Source organism: Bos indicus, chromosome 12 (genome assembly GCF_029378745.1).
Source record: "Bos indicus isolate NIAB-ARS_2022 breed Sahiwal x Tharparkar chromosome 12, NIAB-ARS_B.indTharparkar_mat_pri_1.0, whole genome shotgun sequence".
Taxonomy (NCBI): domain Eukaryota; kingdom Metazoa; phylum Chordata; class Mammalia; order Artiodactyla; family Bovidae; genus Bos; species Bos indicus.
This window is the reverse complement of record NC_091771.1, coordinates 23,912,549-23,932,477: the sequence shown is the minus strand read 5'-3', so window position 1 is coordinate 23,932,477 and position 19,929 is coordinate 23,912,549. Positions and strand designations below refer to the sequence as shown.

The 19,929-nt window shown below is 38.5% G+C and overlaps 1 protein-coding gene across 3 annotated transcripts in view; it reads right to left on the bottom strand.

Moving 5' to 3' along the window:
• Nucleotides 1–19,929, bottom strand: part of TRPC4 (transient receptor potential cation channel subfamily C member 4) — a 207,144-nt gene that overhangs the window by 101,662 nt on the left and 85,553 nt on the right. For all 3 annotated transcript variants that reach the window (XM_070800170.1, XM_019971370.2, XM_070800169.1), the window contains one exon: nt 9,884–10,402. In XM_070800170.1, coding sequence (XP_070656271.1) covers nt 9,884–10,402 — 519 coding nt within the window. The remainder of the gene's footprint in view (nt 1–9,883; nt 10,403–19,929) is intronic.

The following is a 19,929-nucleotide window of genomic DNA, read 5'->3' as shown; positions in this document are numbered from 1 at the left end:
AGATGGCAGCCCACCAGGCTCCCCGGTCCCTGGGATTCTCCAGGCAAGAACCCTGGAGTGGGTTGCCATTTCCTTCTCCAATGCATGAAAGTAAAAAGTGAAAGGGAAGTCCCTCAGTCATGTCCGACTCTTAGAGACCCCATGGACTGTAGCCCACCAGGCTCCTCTGTCCATGTGATTTTCCAGGCAAGAGTACTAGAGTGGGGTGCCATTGCCTTCTCCAAAAAAAATTCTAGGCTCTAGGACATTTCTGGAAGAAACCCAAACTTGGCCTGGGACTTGCTGTCTTCTCATTTTGCTGTCCTCTGTCTCAATGGCACCCCACTCCAGTACTCTTGCCTGGAAAATCCCATGGACTGAGGAGCCTGGTAGGCTCCAGTCCATGGGGTCGCTAAGAGTCGAGCACGACTCAGCGACTTCACTTTCACTTTTCACTTTCATGCATTGGAGAAGGAAATGGCAACCCACTCCAGTATTCTTGCCTGGAGAATCTCAGGGACAGGGGAGCCTGGTGGGCTGCCATCTATGGGGTCACACAGAGTCGAACACGACTGAAGCGATTTAGCAGCAGCAGCAGTCTCCAGCATAGAATACACACCCTGCAATCACGTGTGGACTTGCACTTGGAGAGAGAAAGAGCATTATCTTGACCAGAGCCCCCTAAGCCCAACCACTAGGTCCCTCCTATGTTTACTTAATAGCAGCTGCCAATAAGATTTCCAGCTCCCCACTGCCCGGTATTAGAGGTGAATGTGGCAGAGAAAGAAAAGAGGTTTTGGATTGCATGTTCCAGAGCCACCTGGGGAAAATCACTGAGCTTAGGGAATGCCACAGAGCAAAACAACAATGGAGGCCAGCATTTAAAAATGAAGTGGTGGTTTTGGAATGAGGAAAAGCAGGCCTTCTTACAGCTCGCAGGGAGCTTGCAAGGGGGCAGATGAAGGTAAAAACCATAAAGAAAAAAGCTTTCAGTATTTCTCCATAGCAGCAGAAGGCACACCACTGAGTGCTCCCTAAAGCCAAAGGGAAAAAGGGAACAGAGCGTGCTACAAAGAATAAAAATATAATCCTATGGGATTGTTTTCCCAGTTCTATATTACCGAGAAGCAGTCGATAAACACACAGCTTCAGAATTAAGCTTAAGGCTCATAAATCGCCAAATTATAGCACGGCATTATACATCCTAGAGGGTTTCACTGTGCATTTCTTCTCCCAAGACTTGAGACAAAACATAACTAACCTTTATTGAGAAAACCTGTGAATATGCCACATATGGTCGAAGGAAAATGAGGGTAAGGAGAAGTGTAAAAACTCCTCCTCATTCCCATAGTTTATCAGGGATCTCGAGCAGGATTTTACATTGTATCTCAAAGCCACTAGGTTTTCTTGACAACAATAATGCTTTGCCAACCCATTTAGTTTTTGTATTGTACTTCTGTATGTGGGCTGGAATAAGCTGTTAAATTCATGATTTTGAAAGTGGTAATCCTTAATTTTGTTTTGTGATGAGTGACAGAGAAGATATGAGACATTAAATTATGACCCAAACAAAAGCCTCAAATTTAAATAGGAAGTTTTGTGCAAAAGCAGCAATAGACAGAGTTCTTCACTGCTGACAAATGAAATGATTGGATCTGAATAGGGGCTGATCTTATTGCTACTCGTTTGTCAATTATCATGGAGTCAGTAGTCCCAGTTGCATACAGAAAAGTTATTCCTCAGAGAACCAGTGAAACATGCTAGTAGCTCAGTTGTATCTGACTCTGTCACCCCATGGACTGTAGCCTCTGTTCATGGAATTCTCCAGGCAAGAATACTGGAGTGGGTAGCCATGATTCCTTTCTCTAGGGGATCTTCCCAACCCAGTGATTAAACCCTGGTTTCCCACATTGCACGCAAATTGTTTACCATCTGAGCCACCAGGGAAGCCCCTTGAAGGACCAGAGAGGGTGTCTAATACACAGTGAAATTTTTCAAAGATATTATCATTAACCTAATGTTTTTAGTTGATGTCTGCAGCAAGTGAGAGTTACGTTGAAAAGAGTTGCTTATTCTGTGGACAAAATGCATTTTTGTTAGGTGAACAGAAGTATATACCTGTCTGAAAATAAGTCACTTAGTCGTTTCCTTTTTGTATTTATTAAAACAATATCAAGATCCCCTGGAGAAGGTAATGGCAACCCACTCCAGTATTCTTGCCTGGGAAATCCCACAGACAGAGGAGCCTGGTAGGCTACAGTCCATGGGGTCGCAAAGAGTGGGACATGACTTAGTGACTGAACAACAACAACATCAAATACAAGCCATATTTTATATCTAACTTCCAGTTAAAGCTTGCTATTTTATGTTTTGGAAGGTATAAATTTATCACATTCTACTCAGCGCTGTTTGAAAGGATGAATTTATACAATGTTATGGACATATACCATTTCATATCTCATTGTGGAAGAAACAGAAACAATCACTTTCAGATACGAATTAGGGAAAAGTGGTTTCATGTCATTAATTAGCTGTAAAGAAACACATGGGGATTGAATTCCAAGCTCTAAAAACCTAGTGTTAAATTAAATGCCTAATGACCTGTCATAGTACTGTCAGCCGGGCTCACAAGTCCTGAACAGGCATTTGCTTCATCCATTACCCAGTGGCAGGCGCTGAAATGTTTGGGCCCCAGGAGTGGGTGGGCAGAAGCGGTAGGAAGCCTTTATCTGTGTTGCCTTTGTATAGCAACAGCAGGTATGTGAACACACTTGGAGGACCAAGATGCAGGGCCCAGAAATCGGTCAGAGTGTGCTCCCAAGTACAGAGGAAAAGGAAAGTAAGCTAGAAGAAAATGCAGCTTTTTATCCCTTTTATTAATACAAGTCTCTTATAATTTACATCACTCAGTGTATCTTCATGTATTAAAACTCTGCCATATGCCTGGCATTCTTGATAAGTGCTGGTGTGATAAGAGTTCCTGATTCTGTGGTCTAGCAGGCAGCAGTCAGGTTCAAAGGGCATACATAATCAGTGCCTAAAATATATTTAAAAAATGCAAAGCAGGAGGACAAATTAAAATCGAGTGTGTAATACATAATCTAAGTTTCTTTTGAAAGCTTATAATGGAAGAACTAGAGCATGGACAACCCTAGGCTCTGGCATAATGTTTATACATTATGCATTTTTGATGAGACTATTGTTTTAAAATAAATAGTTTAGCATACTGATTATAATATTAGACTGTAATGATAAACTTCAAAAATTTTTTTTAATTCATTTTTAGCAGTGTGTATGTGTCAGTTCCAAACTCACAGTTCAAAAGTGCTATGAAACCCATGAGGCCTATAAAATATTCAGTATACATATTAAAATGTTTAATGATGAAGTCCATTCTTTTTGCTGCAGGACATACAATAGAGTGGTATATATCATTTCTCTGCATGCCCTTAGCTTTTTATACTGAGGTTCCATGAAGGGATAAACAAAAACAATTATAATAACAGTAATAACTAAATGTAATAGACAGCTACCCTTCCATGGACATAAATGCCAGGAAGTACGCCTAAGTCTGGACCCGTATTATCATGCTTCACCTCCACTACTGACCTATGAAGTAGGCAGTATTTTCCCATTTTAAAGGTGAGAAAACAAAAACTCAAAAGCTAATTGGTATAACATCACATACCTTATTAGGCGTGGGAAAGAGAATTATATCCATTTCATAGGCTTCATACTTTTATAGAATTTTTTTTCAACAATCAGAGATGAGTTACTTGATACCAACAAAAAGCTATCTCCAATAGTTTTTAGATGGCCAGAAATTTACCTGAAAGAAGGCATGGCTAGGTATGCACACTCAGATGGAAAGCTTTCATTTCTCTATCACGTGACAGGAGAATATTAATGTTTGACCCCTTCCCCTCCATCTTTGCATTTCCTTAGGTTTATTTCCCTTTTTTAAGTAGGATTTTTTTTTCCTACCTAACTCTTGGATCTTACTTTGCAGATAAATGAAAGCTCTAAGAATCCTGTTAGCAGTGGAATAGACCTTAAGAAGAAAGAAGGGTATCAGGATCATGGCAAACATAACAGGGTTGGTGATGACATGAGGAGGGAGAGATGGGAAGAATTTGAGAGGACTTCTGTGCTATGCCACAAATGCAAGGACTTACTGAAGGTGAATTTCTGCACTTGGGGCTGAGGAAAGAAAATTCATGAAAGTGAAAGTCTCTCAGTTGTGTCCGACTCTTTGCAACCCCATGGACTATACAGTTCCTGGAATTCTCCAGGACAAAATAATGAGTGGGTAGCCTTTCCCTTCCTTCCAGATCCTCTGGAAGATCTCCAGGGGATCTTCCCAAGCCAGGGATCGAACCCAGGTCTCCCTCATTGCAGGCAAATTCTTTACCAGCTGAGCCAAAAGGAGAGTTACTTCCAAAAGCTGCTCAGGTGCCTCTGATGATGTTACGTTTGGCAACCTCTGTCTTCTCTACTTGAGAAAGTCAAGGAAATCTAAAGAAGTTTTAATTCATGAGTTAAACCTTGATATACAATTTCAAGTAGTACTTACTCACCTTGACAGCACATTAGAATTATCTGAGTAGTCTTTTAAAATATACCTCTGCATTTCCAGGGGTTTTGGTATAACTGTCCTGAGCATTGGGATGGAAGCAGCAGTGCAGTGTTTAAAAACAACCTCTCAGACAATTTTACCGAGATCCGGCAACACCCACGACAATGGGCAAGCAACATGAAACAGGACAGAGGTCTTTGTATGTTAAGAGAGTCCTGGGTGGAACGGCCCAATGTGGGAAAGCAGTACAATTATGAGTGTTTGCATTTGACTGAAATGTGAACTATGAGTAGTGATGGTGAACAATGAAACCAACGATTTAGGCAGAATCCATATAAAGCGAGCTGTGACAGTTTGGACTTTATTTGCGAGAGTGAGAAAGACACTGCGATGCTTTACACAGAGCTCACATGCTCAGATTTATGATGACCAAACAGAGGGCTTCTCTAAGACAGGGGGCTTTCAGTGCTATACATGAAAAACTATCCCTAGATTTACTTTTCCTAAAACACAAAACAAAGACCCTTAGGTGGTGCGGTGGTCAATGGATTGGAGGAGGTAGGACTAAAGGCAAGGTGTTGAATGGAAGAAACCAAAAGTGAAAACAAGTAGGAGGCAAAACAGTACTTGTAATGAAGCAATACTGCTGCCATAGCAAGAGAAACCAATGACGAATTCTGCGTTGAAAACAGGTTAAGGGCATACTTCCAGAGAAAGTGGTTTTTAAGAAGAGATCTGAACACATGAATGTTCCCAAAACAGTTCAAAACAGAGAAGAGAGAAAAAAAGAGAGGGACGTGGTCAGTAATACCTAATCAAATTCAAATAACCCATTCTGTGTTAGCTAAGTAAAGCAAACTAAGACAGAGGCATTACCATATTTACTTGGGTGAATGACTCTCAAAGTTATTTCAGCAGAAAAATCTCAGTTATGGAGGGGAACACTGTATGCAATACCCTTTTCTTACTTTTCTCCCCAGAAGTACTCCCTTTGCCATTCTTCCATAATAGTTGTTTGATGTCCATGAGACAATGTCCTGATAGTATGAGACATTTTTTCCCTCCAAATTATCCATATTCTGATGTGGAACTTACCAGACACAAGAAAATATGAAAGGTATATTCTAGACATCCTAGACTTGAATAAGAGTGAAAAATGAAGCCAATGAAGAATTAAAAGACAGTCAATGCCTAACAGAGTTGGACTATATGCCTAACAGACTATACGCCTAACAGAGTTGGACTATAAAGAAAGCTGAGCACCGAAGAATTGATGCTTTTGAACTGTGGTGTTGGAGAAGACTCTCAAGAGTCCCTTGGACTGCAAGGAGACCCAACCAGTCCATCCTAAAGGAAATCAGTCCTGAATGTTCATTGGAAGAACTGATGCTGAAGCTGAAACTCCAATACTTTGGCCACCTGATGCGAAGAGCTGACTCATTTGAAAAGACCCTGATGCTGGGAAAGATTGAAGGCAAAAGGAGAAGGGGATGACAGAGGATGAGATGGTTGGATGGCATCACCGACTAAATGGACATGAGTTTGAGTAAACTCCAGGAGTTGGTGATGGACAGAGAGGCCTGGCATGCTGCAGTCCACCGGGTCGCAAAGAGTCGGACACGACTGAACGACTGAACTGAACTGAATGCCTAACAAAGGTCAGCTCTTCTTGCCTCATTTATAGCAAATGCAAAACTCTTACACAACTGCTGACCAGCCACCAGAATCCAAAGGATCTAAGAGGAAACAGCCATTGTTCGCCACACAGTCCCAAGGTTCTGATACCACATGCTATAGAAAGCAGCTGATTGATACAAATCTCTTCATATTGCTCCAGGATAGGATAAACAGGTATGAGTCCAGGGCTATCCCCATGTTGATTTCTCTCCTTCCTCTTTAACAACTCCCTTAATTTCTAAGACAGAACCCAGATTAGTACCAAGTTGAAAGTTAATGTTGCAAAACTGTTGACTTACCTTCAAGAAAAGGAAAAGTAAATTTAAAAGAACATAGGCTGTTGACTATATAGAGATTACATATATTTTTTCACTTTAATTTGAAGAGCTCTACAGGGATTGCATTGCAACCTTTTCATACAAAATAATGTATTTAATTGCTTTCCATTATTAACCTAAACACTGCAAATTACTCAGGCAAGGAAACATGTAGGGAGCCTTCCAGAACTGAGATTTTGAATCTATTCAAATGCATTCATACTGAGCATATTGAGATCAATTCACGTGGAGCATCTTTTCTCTATCACGTACTGAAGTAGGACTGATGAACGAGACAAACGTGTTCCTGACACTGACAGCCTAGAGAAGTGAAGTGAGGTTGCTCAGCTGTGTCCTAGAGAAGGCAAGTCAAATACAGCAATACAATGCAGCCCAGAATGTGCATAATGAAGGCATTTATCCTAAAGGTTGTATGGAAGAATTGCTTCATGGAATCTCTCTGTGGGAACAGAGAACTGAGTGCGCTTTTAAGAGCGAGTAGGACTCAGCCATGTGAACATTAGTGGGAAGGCAATCCCAAAACATCAGAGATAGGTCAAAGACAAACCTCAAACTTTTGTAGACTGAAACAAGGAGAACTCGTGGTTAAAAAGCTATAGAGCAATGTGTTGTTGGATTCCATTTGCTAGTATTTTGTGAGCATTTATAGCACAGGGAATTCTACTCAATACTCTGTAATGGCCTATATGGAAAAATACTCTATAAAAGAGTAGATATATGTAATATGTATAACTAATTAACCTGTACAGCTGAAATTAATACATTATAATTCAACTATACTCCAATAAAACTTTTTCTCAAAAAAGTTCTTCCTGTTCAGTCTATGCCCTTAAAAAAAAAAAAAGTATAAGGGAAGACATTTATGCTAGAGTTTTATTTAACACACACGCTCTTACTAGAAAATCTTATCAAGTATTTTCAGATCGGTAATTTTTGAATAATTTAGGAGTACGTTTCATAAAATACAACCTGGAAAGTTATGACCAACCTAGATAGCATATTCAAAAGCAGAGACATTACTTTGCCAACAAAGGTCCGTCTAGTCAAGGCTGTGGTTTTTCCTATGGTCATGTATGGATGTGAGAGTTGGACTGTGAAGAAGGCTGAGCGCCAAAGAATTGATGCTTTTCAACTGTGGTGTTGGAGACGACTCCTGAGAGTCCCTTGGACTGCAAGGAGATCCAACCAGTCCATTCTGAAGGAGATCAGCCCTGGGATTTCTTTGGAAGGAATGATGCTAAAGCTGAAAGTCCAGTACTTTGGCCACCTCATGCGAAGAGTTGACTCATTGGAAAAGACTCTGATGCTGGGAGGGATTGGGGGCAGGAGGAGAAGGGGACAACAGAGGATGAGACGGCTGGATAGCATCACTGACTCAATGGACGAGAGTCTCAGTGAACTCTGGGAGTTGGTGTTGGACAGGGAGGCCTGGCATGCTGTGATTCATGGGGTCGCAAAGAGTCGGACACGACTGAGTGACTGATCTGATCTGATTATTTCAAAGAATGTATATGAGTGTAAAATCTTATTCTTGATTTTATAACACTTTATTAGCCATCCAACACTACTTTGCTCTTGAAAAACTGTCAGCTCTAGGGAAATATGCTCTTTGATATTGAATGAGATACTCCAGAACAATTCTGTAATAATTTTGCTTTTTTTCCCTTCCATTGTTATTTCAAAAACTAAAATAGAAAATGCAAATGTGGAGTCATTTTTAAAAATGCATCTTTTAAAAGCTATTACTACTTCATATTTTCTTATTACATGTGTTTTTAGCCTTCCTTCATCCTGCTGCACTGTTAGGTTCTATCACCCTCCAATTCCATAACTTCACAGAAACAAAAAGTACAAGCATCTTGAAAGAAGTGTTAGAAATTATCAAATGTTTTCTATTGCTTTGCTTCTAACATACCTAACCAAGGACTCAATTTGTGGCTCTTTGTTCAATAAACCTTGAAATTGAGTCTTTTCCTAAAATATACAAAAGGATCTAAGCAAAGAAAAAACATCTTTAGTCAAGTGAAGTTTTTCATTAATTTCTTCTAGTTGCATATTAAAATTATTCTACTATCTAATAGATCTCTAATATCTAATGTGGAATATTTAGGGCCAACTCAAAAAAAATTAAATACATTTTTTTCAGAAGCTTCTTTTTCTTTTTCATCTTATATATGTAGTTTTCCAATATTTTTGTTCTAGAATAATTACTGTAATTCACCAATGAAAAGAAAACCAATATTTTTTGGAGGTAGAAGTAAACATATTTTTGAGAACTTACTCAAAATCAGTGAGAGAAGCAAAAAACAATGATGCTAGGCAATATGTATGCTGCTGCTACTGCTAAATCGCTTCAGTCGTGTCCGACTCTGTGTGACCCCATAGACGGCAGCCCACCAGGCTCCACTGTCCCTGGGATTCTCCAGGCAAGAACACTGGAGTGGGTTGCCATTTCCTTCTCCAATGCATGAAAGTGATAAGTGAAAGGGAAGTCGCTCAGTCGTGTCTGACTCTTAGCGACCCCATGGACTGCAGCCCACCAGGCTCCTCAGTCCATGGGATTTTCCAGGCAAGAGTACTGGAGTGGGGTGCCATTGCCTTCTCCAGGCAATATGTATAATAGATCTGAATTTTCCTCATTTAATATTAAAATCCACAGAAATCTAATGAAAACTGTATTACTCTCCTGCAACTGACTTCTTTAACTTCTCATTCCTGACAAATAAAGAAACTAAGCCAGATGTGAGAGAAGTTTTAGAACTTCCACCTGCTATTGGACTAAAAGCTTTCTTTTATTAATAATTTTAATAATGTATTTTTATTAATATTACACATTATAATTTACTCAGAGCATTCATACATATCCACTCATTTTATACTTCCTTCAAATCTGTGAGAAAAATATTTTATATGTATAAAGAAGTATACATATAATCAAGTATAAATATTAAGTCCATTAAGCAGATGAGAAAAACCAAAGTTCAAAGAAATCTGTGTGACCCTCTAAAGGAACAAGACTTATAATGGCAGAATCAGAACTCTTCATACAGAGAGTCTAAAATTCATTAGTTTTACCATTTTCACCCCAGTAAATGTGTATATTTTAATACAGGTGTCAAAAAATCACCAATTATTAAACCACTTACTGCCACTCCTAAATGTGTTTCATAATCAGTAATCTGGCCAACATTTCATCCACTTAAAGTTAAATAGAAAATGCTTTAAAACCCCAACCTAATTTTGGAGTACCAACTTTTCCCCCCTGTGATTAAGTTCTGTGGCATTTTGATGGATAAAATCTAGCAACACTCACCTCTTTCTGACGGTACTTAATGGCCAATTTGAGTCTCGCGAGATCGTTTCCACTTTGTTCTTCCAGGAGACTGTTGTCATCACGGTAATTAAGAATGATTTCCAGCTCTCGGGAACTTCTTGTCTGATCCAGTAGGTCCTTGGCAAATTGTTTGCACTGTCGAGACAGCTCCTCATATTCTGACTTGAATTCATTTTCCACCTTACTCAGTTCCTGGAGCTCCCAACTCAGCTGAAAGGCTGTGAGAAAAGGGTCTTCACTGGACAGGGCAATGAGAGACGGGCTGGCCAGGGCCTTGTAGATGTTGAGTCTGGAGCGAGAGTGGCGGAGACTGTCCACATCTGAGCTAGACACACATTCAACGCAGTTACAGCGGACCTCGTGGGGTCTGGGCACTGAGACGCCTTTCTGAACCAAAAGTTTTATTATCTCATAATTATTTGTATGGGCTGCCAAAATGATGGGTGTAATGTCTGGAGTGAATTCAGAGAACTGCTTATCAAGGAGTATGGGAGGCACCTAGAAAGAAGAAGAAAGCAGAGGTCACGAGGAGTTCATTTGCTCAAGTCTGTGATTTAAGACAACATGCTACAGCAATGTTGAGGAAGATTCATACATTTTTAGCTGGGTTTTGTTTTTTTTTTTTTTCTTCTATGACAGATGCAGCTTTTTCCCCTCCAAAGACAAGAAAAAATAGATTAAAAAAAAAAAAACTGCAATAGAATGACATGATATTCTTTGTTTTATCTGAATTGTGACATTTTATGAAATCTTAGCCTCAATGCCTATGAATACCCTTGATAAAAGTCTTTCTTGCTCCCAACTTCTTTTCTGTCAATCTTTGCTTTTCTTTCCCAGTGTTGTGGCCTACGTAAATAACAAAAAAGACACTGAAAAATAGTTAATGATTTGCTTTAAACCCCAGATTTTCTTCTGCAGTACAAGTTTTTAAATTCCTCACTCAGGTTTTTGGCTTGTTTGTGTTTTATCTTCTGTAGCCCTAAGATCCAACCTATGATTAAAGGTGGCAGCCGAACATAAGAGAGGTATCCTCTCAGCTTTCTCTTTTCATCTATCCCTTTACAGTGTATCTTCCAGATGACAAGAGATGTTCCCTTGCTAACATCGCTGTTTATTAGAAAAAAATGCTTCCCAATGAATCAGGTCACCAGTGCACTTACAAACAATTTCCTTTGTGTTATTCTCTAGGAATGATGAAGACAAAAACAATTTAACAGGCACTATTTAATAGGCCTAAAGCTCCTGAGAGTTCCATGGGCTGCCAAGAGATCAAAGTAGTCAATCCTAAAGGAAATCAGCCCCAGATATTCATTGGAAGGACTGATGCTGAAGCTGAAGCTCCACTACTTTGGAGCAAAAGTAGTGCAAAGAGCTGACTCATTGGAAAAGAACCTGATGCTGGGAAAGATGGAGGTCAGGAGGAGAAGGGGACAACAGAGGATGAGATGGTTGGATGGCACCACCAACTCAAAGGACGTGAGTCTGAGCAAACTCTGGGAGATAGTAAAGGTCAAGGAAGCCTGGCATGCTGCAGTCTGTGGGGTTGCAAAAAGTCGGATTCAACTTAGCAACTTAATAGCAAGAACACTTACTCTTTCATTATTCATATTTTTATAGACATGCTCTCTTGGTGAGTAAGTGGGTATCCTGCTGTTAGAACCAGGCCCATCTGTCTGATACCCAGACCCGTATGTATTGCATTACACCCTGCTGCTTGACAATTTTTTGGTTTAATATTTCTTCCTGCTGCCACAAAGTCACAGAGGCCTCTGTGAAAATAAGTGCTACATAAGGACAAGTTAAACAGGCAGAGAAGAAAAAGTTATGACATAAAAATCACATTAAAATGGGATACTGGTCAAATATGATGGAAACCACAAAAGGATAAAAAGAAAATAATTGAGAGACAAATGAAAGTCATATGAAACTTCAGTTGCACTACTTTTAAGTAGACTGTACTCTTTACAAGAGAATAACTAAACTCATACGCTTTTAATTCATCTGCCATTTTGGATATCTGTTTATTTCATAAGATACACACTCTATGTGTTTGTGTGTGTATATATATATTAACATATTCACTATTTAATTTTTTTAGAAGACAACTTAAGTATATCTCCCACCTCACCCTTTAAGTTGGAGAAGGCAATGGCACCCCACTCCAGTACTTGCTTGGAAAATCCCATGGACAGAGGAGCCTGTTAGGCTGCAATCCATGGGGTCGCTAAGAGTCAGACACGACTGAGCGACTTCACTTTCACTTTTCACTTTCATGCATTGGAGAAGGAAATGGGAGCCCACTCCAGTGTTCTTGCCTGGAGAATCCCAGGGACGGGGGAGCCTGGTGGGCTGCCATCTATGGGGTCACACAGAGTCAGACACGACTGAAGTGACTTAGCATAGCACAGCACACCCTTTAAGTTAGTGGGACAATTTTCCATAAAAAACCTCTTAGAGGAAGCTTTGGTCAAGAATGGAATAAAACAGCAAAAAAAAAAAATAAAAAATAAATTACACCCACAGCAAATCACTGCTGCTTCTGCAAAAAACATACTTTCACCAGTTATAGTCAAACAAAACACACTATATATATATAGAGAGAGAGTCTGCTGGGACTCTGATCACGCAGCCCAGCAGGCACACATGATTGTTTATCCAGGTCCCAGAAGGTAAGCATTGCATTGAAAAATAACAAAAAAACACTTAAATGATTGCTTGTTATTGAGTGCTAATTATGTGCCTATATCAGTTATTACATGGTGTTTGATAATTGAGGGCTTTCTTATCCTATCATCACTTCTGAGTTTGCTTACTCGAATTCTTTTATATGTACAATTTGGTCCTCTTCTCCTTTTAATTACTGAGTATTACTCATGGGCCCATGGATTTTTCATTTATTCAATATATTTTGATTCATTGCAATCATTATTAATTTTGAACTTGTTTTTGAGGTCTAGCATACATTAGATCCCTGGGTTGGGAAGATCCCCTGGAGAAGCGGAAGGCCAACTCTAGTATTCTGGCCTAGAGTCCATGGAGTCACAAAGAGTCAGACACAATAGAGCGACTTTCACTTTCACTTTCATACAAACAGTAAAATGCACAGTGTACAGCTTGATGCCTTTTTAAAAAGTGAACATGCTTGTGTGACACAACACAGACAAAAGCCTGGAAGAGTGTCTGCATCCCAAGAACCTCCCTCTTGTCCTTTCTCAGTCATTCCAGTTCACAATCACAAATCTAACTGCTATCACCACAGATTACTTTCACAAACTTTTAAACTTTATATAAACAAATCAAAGTATGTACTTTTTATGTTTAACTTTCTCTGTTAGTAGCAATCATTTTTGTTACGTCAATTCGGCATCAGATTTTGATTTTTGAAAATGACACAACTTATTTATCAATCTATTTTTTATGACATCTGTGTGGTTTCCAGTCTGTGGCTATTAAGAATATGGTTCCTTTGTACATTTTTGTCCACGTCTGTTGGCCTTGTACCTAGGAATGGAATTTCTGGATCGAATAATATTCTTAAACAGTGATACCAACTTTCATCCCTACTGTAAATTATACTTGGCGTTGCTAGTCCTTTATCACTCTATCCACCTACTTATTTATGGCATTCAACATTTTAAGCAATAATTTTGAATTGTTTTATTTATTATCAGGGTTGGCTACTGAATTTGTCTAAGGCCTGAAAGCTTCTATGGAAATAATCATATAATTATTCTCCTTAGTCCTAAAAGTATGGTTGCACATACACACAAATGCATACACCTACAGACACACACACACACACACAGAGTATAAATTATGCAAGTGATTTTGGCATAAATATTTAATAAATTCCCTAAAGAGAGTATAAATAAAGCAATAGGGAAATTAATTTACAGAAGACATTATTTTTACTAGGTAGAATTAGAAAAGGATTTTAGAGGGAATTTATACTTAAGATGGGTTGGAACTAGCAACATAGAAAAGTTACCAGAAAATGATAACAAGAAAAAAAAGAAAAGAAAGATGGATTCATAGCAAATTCTTTAGAGTATGGGATAAACCACATAGAGATAAATAATTGTAAAATGCCTGAATGCAGATTAGGGCAACATGAGGGAAGGTTTTCAAATAGCCATTGGTGGAGTCATAGAATAATTTAACCAGGAGAATAATGGAGTAATTCCTACATGCTAATATCACTGTAGCATATTTTGATTATCAGATTGAAAAGTAGAATGGCTGGAGGTAGATGAGGGAGGCTGGTAACCAGTGCAGTCTAAGCTAGAGCTGTAGTAATGGAAAAAGAAACACTGTGATCATGACCATGATGCAGGAGAGAGACAGAGACAGAGAGAGGAAATGTATGTGTGGGATAAGAGCAATTCAAAGCAAAGGTATCAGAGGACAAGGGAGCTCTAGTCCAGATGCCCTGCATATCTTTCAGTTCGGCTTTCAGTTTCAATAATGTCTACTTGTCTCGGAGTGAAAGCTGGTCATAAACAGAACTAAACAATCCAGAGTTCCATTACAGAATGGCAGTGTTCGAATGGCATATTTGCAAAATCTAGGGCTGAAAAGGGATTTTCAGAGAAGTCCTTAATTAAATAAGGGCCAATGACCCTTCTCCTCTCTTTTGCCCACTAGCTGGCCAAGAATAAAAGTTAATGAAAGGCCACTTCTTACTGACTTCATAGGAAAGATGAGAGTACCATCTCAAAGGACCTCTTGCCTTGGAAGATGGTGACATTGGAGCAGACAAGAGGGCAGCGAAGAGATGCCTGTTTGCTGAGCTCCAGCAGCAGAGACATTTATCAGTTGATTAGCAACTTTACTATTTACCTGATACTCAGAAATTAAAGGGTTTCCCAGGTGACTCAGTGGTAAAGAATCTGCCTGCCAATTCAGGAGATGTGAGTTTGATCCCTGAGTTGGGAAGATACCCTGGAGAAGGAAATGGCAACTCATCCCAGTATTCTTGCCTGAAAAATCCCATGAACAGAGGATCCTGGCAGGCTACAGTCCCTGGGGTCGCAAGAGGCAGTCCCATGGTCTTTGCGATTAAATAACAGAAATTTAAAGAAGTCTAAAACATAAGGCATTGAAACTCAGAAACACTTAGAAAATTCAGGAAATGGGCCTCTCCTTCTTTCATGGTTCACTCACAAGTCTATTTCCTGTCCTTATCCTGTGCTTTGCTTTATTCAGTATCTTCAGTATGCAACTCTCCCTCTTTCTTTTTGTGCTTCCAATGTCATAAGTGAAAAGCAGATTTTCTAACAGGAAAATAAATAGTTCTCTATAGGTGCTCAGGGGCTATTACCTAAAAATGACGTTGATAGGAATATTCTTTTTTTCCTCCAAATTTGACATAAATAAGGACAGAAATGAACATCACAAGAACAACCATGTAGATAAAAATTACACTATGCTTGACTTATTTTAGTCAAAATAAACTCTACAGACATAAAAGCATTATACCCATGCAAACATACCTGTATGAAAATATACTCATGTTACTTACAAGCAACACACTTCCCCATTTAACGAAGTTCAACTGATTGAATTATATTGTTGACCCAGAAATCTACAACTAAGAAGAAGAGGCAATTAAAAGAGGATCTGGAAACTAAACTCATATCCCTGTTTATTACACTGTATAGCTGGAAGTTTGCTTTGGCTTTTTTCCCTAAGATTTATGAATATTTGTTCAATGTCTTTTTCTCAATCTTACCATAGCATTAGTTACATTATTAACTGAATCGTTTTCATCTCACATAGTTTTCAGAATGACTGACCTACACATAAGCTAAATAACACACATTAATGCTCAGATGTTAAAGAATGTGCCTGCAATGCAGGACCCTAGGTTTGATCCCTGGGTCGGAAAGATCTCCTGGAGAAGGGAATTGCAACCCACTCCAATATTCTTTCTTGGAGAATCTTATGGACAGAGGAGGCTGGCAGCTACAGTCCATGGGGTTGCAAAGAGTCAGACACAATTGAGCGATTAACAATCAGTTTAACTGATTACCTATTAACTCATAAACTGATAGCTTTCCTCAAATTCAACCCAATGCTTTTTACTGAAGTGACTTGGCACCAGTCTGAGGCATATACTTTAAAATCTAGAGTGTGACATTTTACCCAAATATAGAAATGTCTCTTTGTCACTAACATATACATTTTTGAACTATTAATGTTGAAGTATACATATCTAGAGAAAAATTCATCCTGGAGTGACATTCATACAGTTTAAGAGAATTCATTCCCTTAAATTCAGCATTCATTAAACTGGGTTGTATAAACAGAGTAAAAGAAAATTTCTTATATAATAGTAATTGGTATATCCTCAATTATTAAGACCAAATAGACCAATATTCTAATCGGGGTTTACTCTGGATTAGTTATATTATCTTGCAAAAGTCCTTTAATATCTCTGTTATGAGAGGTGATTGCTGTAACATGAAATTTCTATGATTCAAAAACTTTTTTTATACCCTTATTGATAGTAAAATAATTGAAATTTTATGAGAATTTTTTCAAGTACCTCAACAAAAATTTGTTGGAATATTTAGCTTCATCTTGCTTTTAGCTTTAATGTTTTTATCTAATGTACTGAAACCTATGTTTTTTAAAACTCAGACTTATGAATATCAAATTTATCTGTCTTAATCACCCAGACAGACCTTCTAATTCAAACCAACGTAAGGAACTTTCAACTTAGAGTTATATTTTAAAAACTAATTAAACATAATTTATTGAGAACTTGAGAAATTTTCATAAACATGCACATATGCATATACACTCAAACATGAACTTGCACAAAAATCAAGTGGTTGCTATATGAATGAATGAATAAAGTTGATGCCAAAGTCTTTGACTGTGTGGATCACAACAAACCATGGAAAATTCTTAAAGAGATGGGAATACCCCAGACCACCTGACTTGCCTTTTGAGAAATCATATACAGGTCAGGAAGCAACAGTTAGAACTTGACATGGAACAACGGACTGGTTCCAAATAGGGAAAGGAGTATGTCAAGGCTGTATATTGTCACCCTGCTTATTCAACTTACATGCAGAGTACATCATGAGAAACGCTGGGCTGGGGGAAGCACAAGCTGGAATCAAGATTACCGGGAGAAATATCAATAACCTCAGATATGCAGATGACAACACGCTTCTGGCAGGAAGCAAAGAACTAAAGAGCCTCTTGATGAAAGTGACAGAGGAGAGTGAAAAAGTTGGCTTAAAACTCAACATTCAGAAAACTAAGATCATGGCATCTGGTCCCATCAGTTCGTGGCAAATAAGTGGGAAGCAATGAAAACAGTGACAGACTTTATTTTGGGGGCTCCAAAATCACTGTAGATGGTGACTGCAGCCATGAAATTAAAAGACGCGTGCTCCTTGGAAGAAAAGTTATGACCAACCTAGACAGCATATTAAAAAGCAAAGACATTACTTTGCCAACAAAGGTCCTTCTAGTCAAGGCTATGGTTTTTTCAGTGGTCATGTATGGATGTCAGAGTTGGACTGTGAAGAAGGCTGAGTGCTGAAGAATTGATGCTTTTGAACTGTGGTGTTGGAGAAGACTCTTGAGAGTCCCTTGGCCTGCAAAAGAGATCTAACCAGTCCATCCTAAAGGAAATGAGTCCTGAATATTCATCAGAAGGACTGATGCTGAAGGTGAAACTCCAATACTTTGGCCACCTGATGTGAAGAACTGACTCATTGGAAAAGATCCTGATGATGGGAAAGATTGAAAATGGGAGGAGAAGGGGACGACAGAGGATGAGATGGTTGGATAGCATCACCGACTCAATGGTAATGAGTTTGAGTAAAGTCAGAGCTGGTAATGGACAGGGAAGCCTGGCGTGCTGTAGTCCATGGTCACAAAGAGTCAGACACAACTGAGCAACTGAACTGTACTGAACTGAAGATAATAAAGTTAAGATATAAGATACCTTATATATCTTATATATCAAAAAAATTCATGTTTTCTCTATATTTGAAATATGGTTATAAACAAAACTGATTAAATATAGAATGAAAAAGTAGCTATTATAAATTGTGGTAAAATACTGTACTTATGAAAATATTAAAGAAAAAATAAATAAAACATATAAGAAGAAACAATAAAACATCACACAGCATAAAATAAGATCCAAAATATGATGAAAATATTGTGTTCTGAATAGGAAGACCTAATATCTTAATTGTGTCAATTGTCTCAAAATAAATACGTGCATTTTATTCAGGGCCTTCCCTAGTAGCTCAATTGGTAAAGAATCTGTCTGCAGAGCAGGAGATCCAGGTTCAATCCCTGGATCAGGAAGATCCCCTGGAGAAAGAAGTGGCAACTCGCTCCAGTATTCTTGTTTGGAAAATCCTATGGGCTACAGTTCATGGGGTCACAAGAGTTGGACACTACTTAGCAACTAAAACCATCATTTTGTTCAGAATCTTTTTTATTTATAACTTGATAAAACTATTTTATTAGTTAATAAGGAGGAATATATATCCAAGAATTTCAAAAATTATGAAAGGAAGACCATGATCCAAGAATACAGCAACAAGTACAGATCAGTTGAATAGCTTTTTAACCATTATTACTTATTATATATGGAGAAGGAAATGGCAACCCACTCCAGTATTCTTGCCTGGGAAATTCCATGGACAGAGGAGCCTGGAGGGCTACAGTCCATGGCATTGTAAAGAGGCAGAAATGACTTAGCGACTAAACCACCACCACCACTTATGATATATGGGAACTTGATATATGAAAAAGTAAAATTTCTATTCAATTGGAAAAAGTGATTCATTTATTATATGGCATTGAAACCATTTTCTATCCCCCCAAAAAACAAATTAGCCCTTATCTCATTTCATAACAATAAATTTGGGATGGGAAAAATATTTAAATATATAAAGAAAAAGCAACAACATTTAGAAAAGAATTTCAAAAACTAGTTGTACAGACAAAGGGTTGGGGAGAACTCTTAAACCAATACTGGTAACACAGAATGAAGAACTGCATATTTTATTTTACATTTCTCAAGTAGAATAACCAAAGATTTTCACAGAAGAAAATAAAAACAAAACAAATTAGCAAACATAACAAAATAGAAACAGAGTCATAGATACAGAGAGTATGAACAAGTAGTTGCTAGAGGGAAAAGGGTCAGGGAAAGAGTGAAATTGGTGAGCGAAATTATGAAGCACAAAATTCCCATTAAAAAGTTAAAAAGTCACAGAAATGAAATTTACAGTATGGGGAATACAGTCAATAATAATGTAATATCTTTGTATGGTGACAGATGGTAAATGGACTTATCATGATCATCATTTTATACTGCTAGAAATATTGAATCACGCTAGTAAAGTAATACTTAAAATTCTCCAAGCCAGGCTTCAGCAATATGTGAACTGTGAACTTCCTGATGTTCAAACTGGTTTTAGAAAAGGCAGAGGAACCAGAGATCAGATTGCCAACATCCACTGGATCATGGAAAAAGCAAGAGAGGTCCAGAAAAGCATCTATTTCTGCTTTATTGACTATGCCAAAGCCTTTGAGTGTGTGGATCACAATAAACTGTGGAAAATTCTTTAAGAGATGGGAATACCAGACCACCTGATCTGCCTCTTGAGAAATCTGTATGCAGGTCAGGAAGCAACAGTTAGAACTGGACATGGAACAACAGACTGGTTCCAAATAGGAAAAGGAGTTCGTCAAGGCTGTATATTGTCACCCTGTTTATTTAACTTATATGCAGAGTACATCATGAGAAACGCTGGACTGGAAGAAACACAAGCTGGAATCAAGATTGCCAGGAGAAATATCAATCACCTCAGATATGCAGATGATACCACCCTTATGGCAGAAAGTGAAGAGGAACTAAAAACCTCTTGATGAAGGTGAAGGTGGAGAGTGAAAAAGTTGGCTTAAAGCTCAACACTCAGAAAACGAAGATCATGGCATCTGGTCCCACCACTTCATGGGAAATAGATGGGGAAACAGTAGAA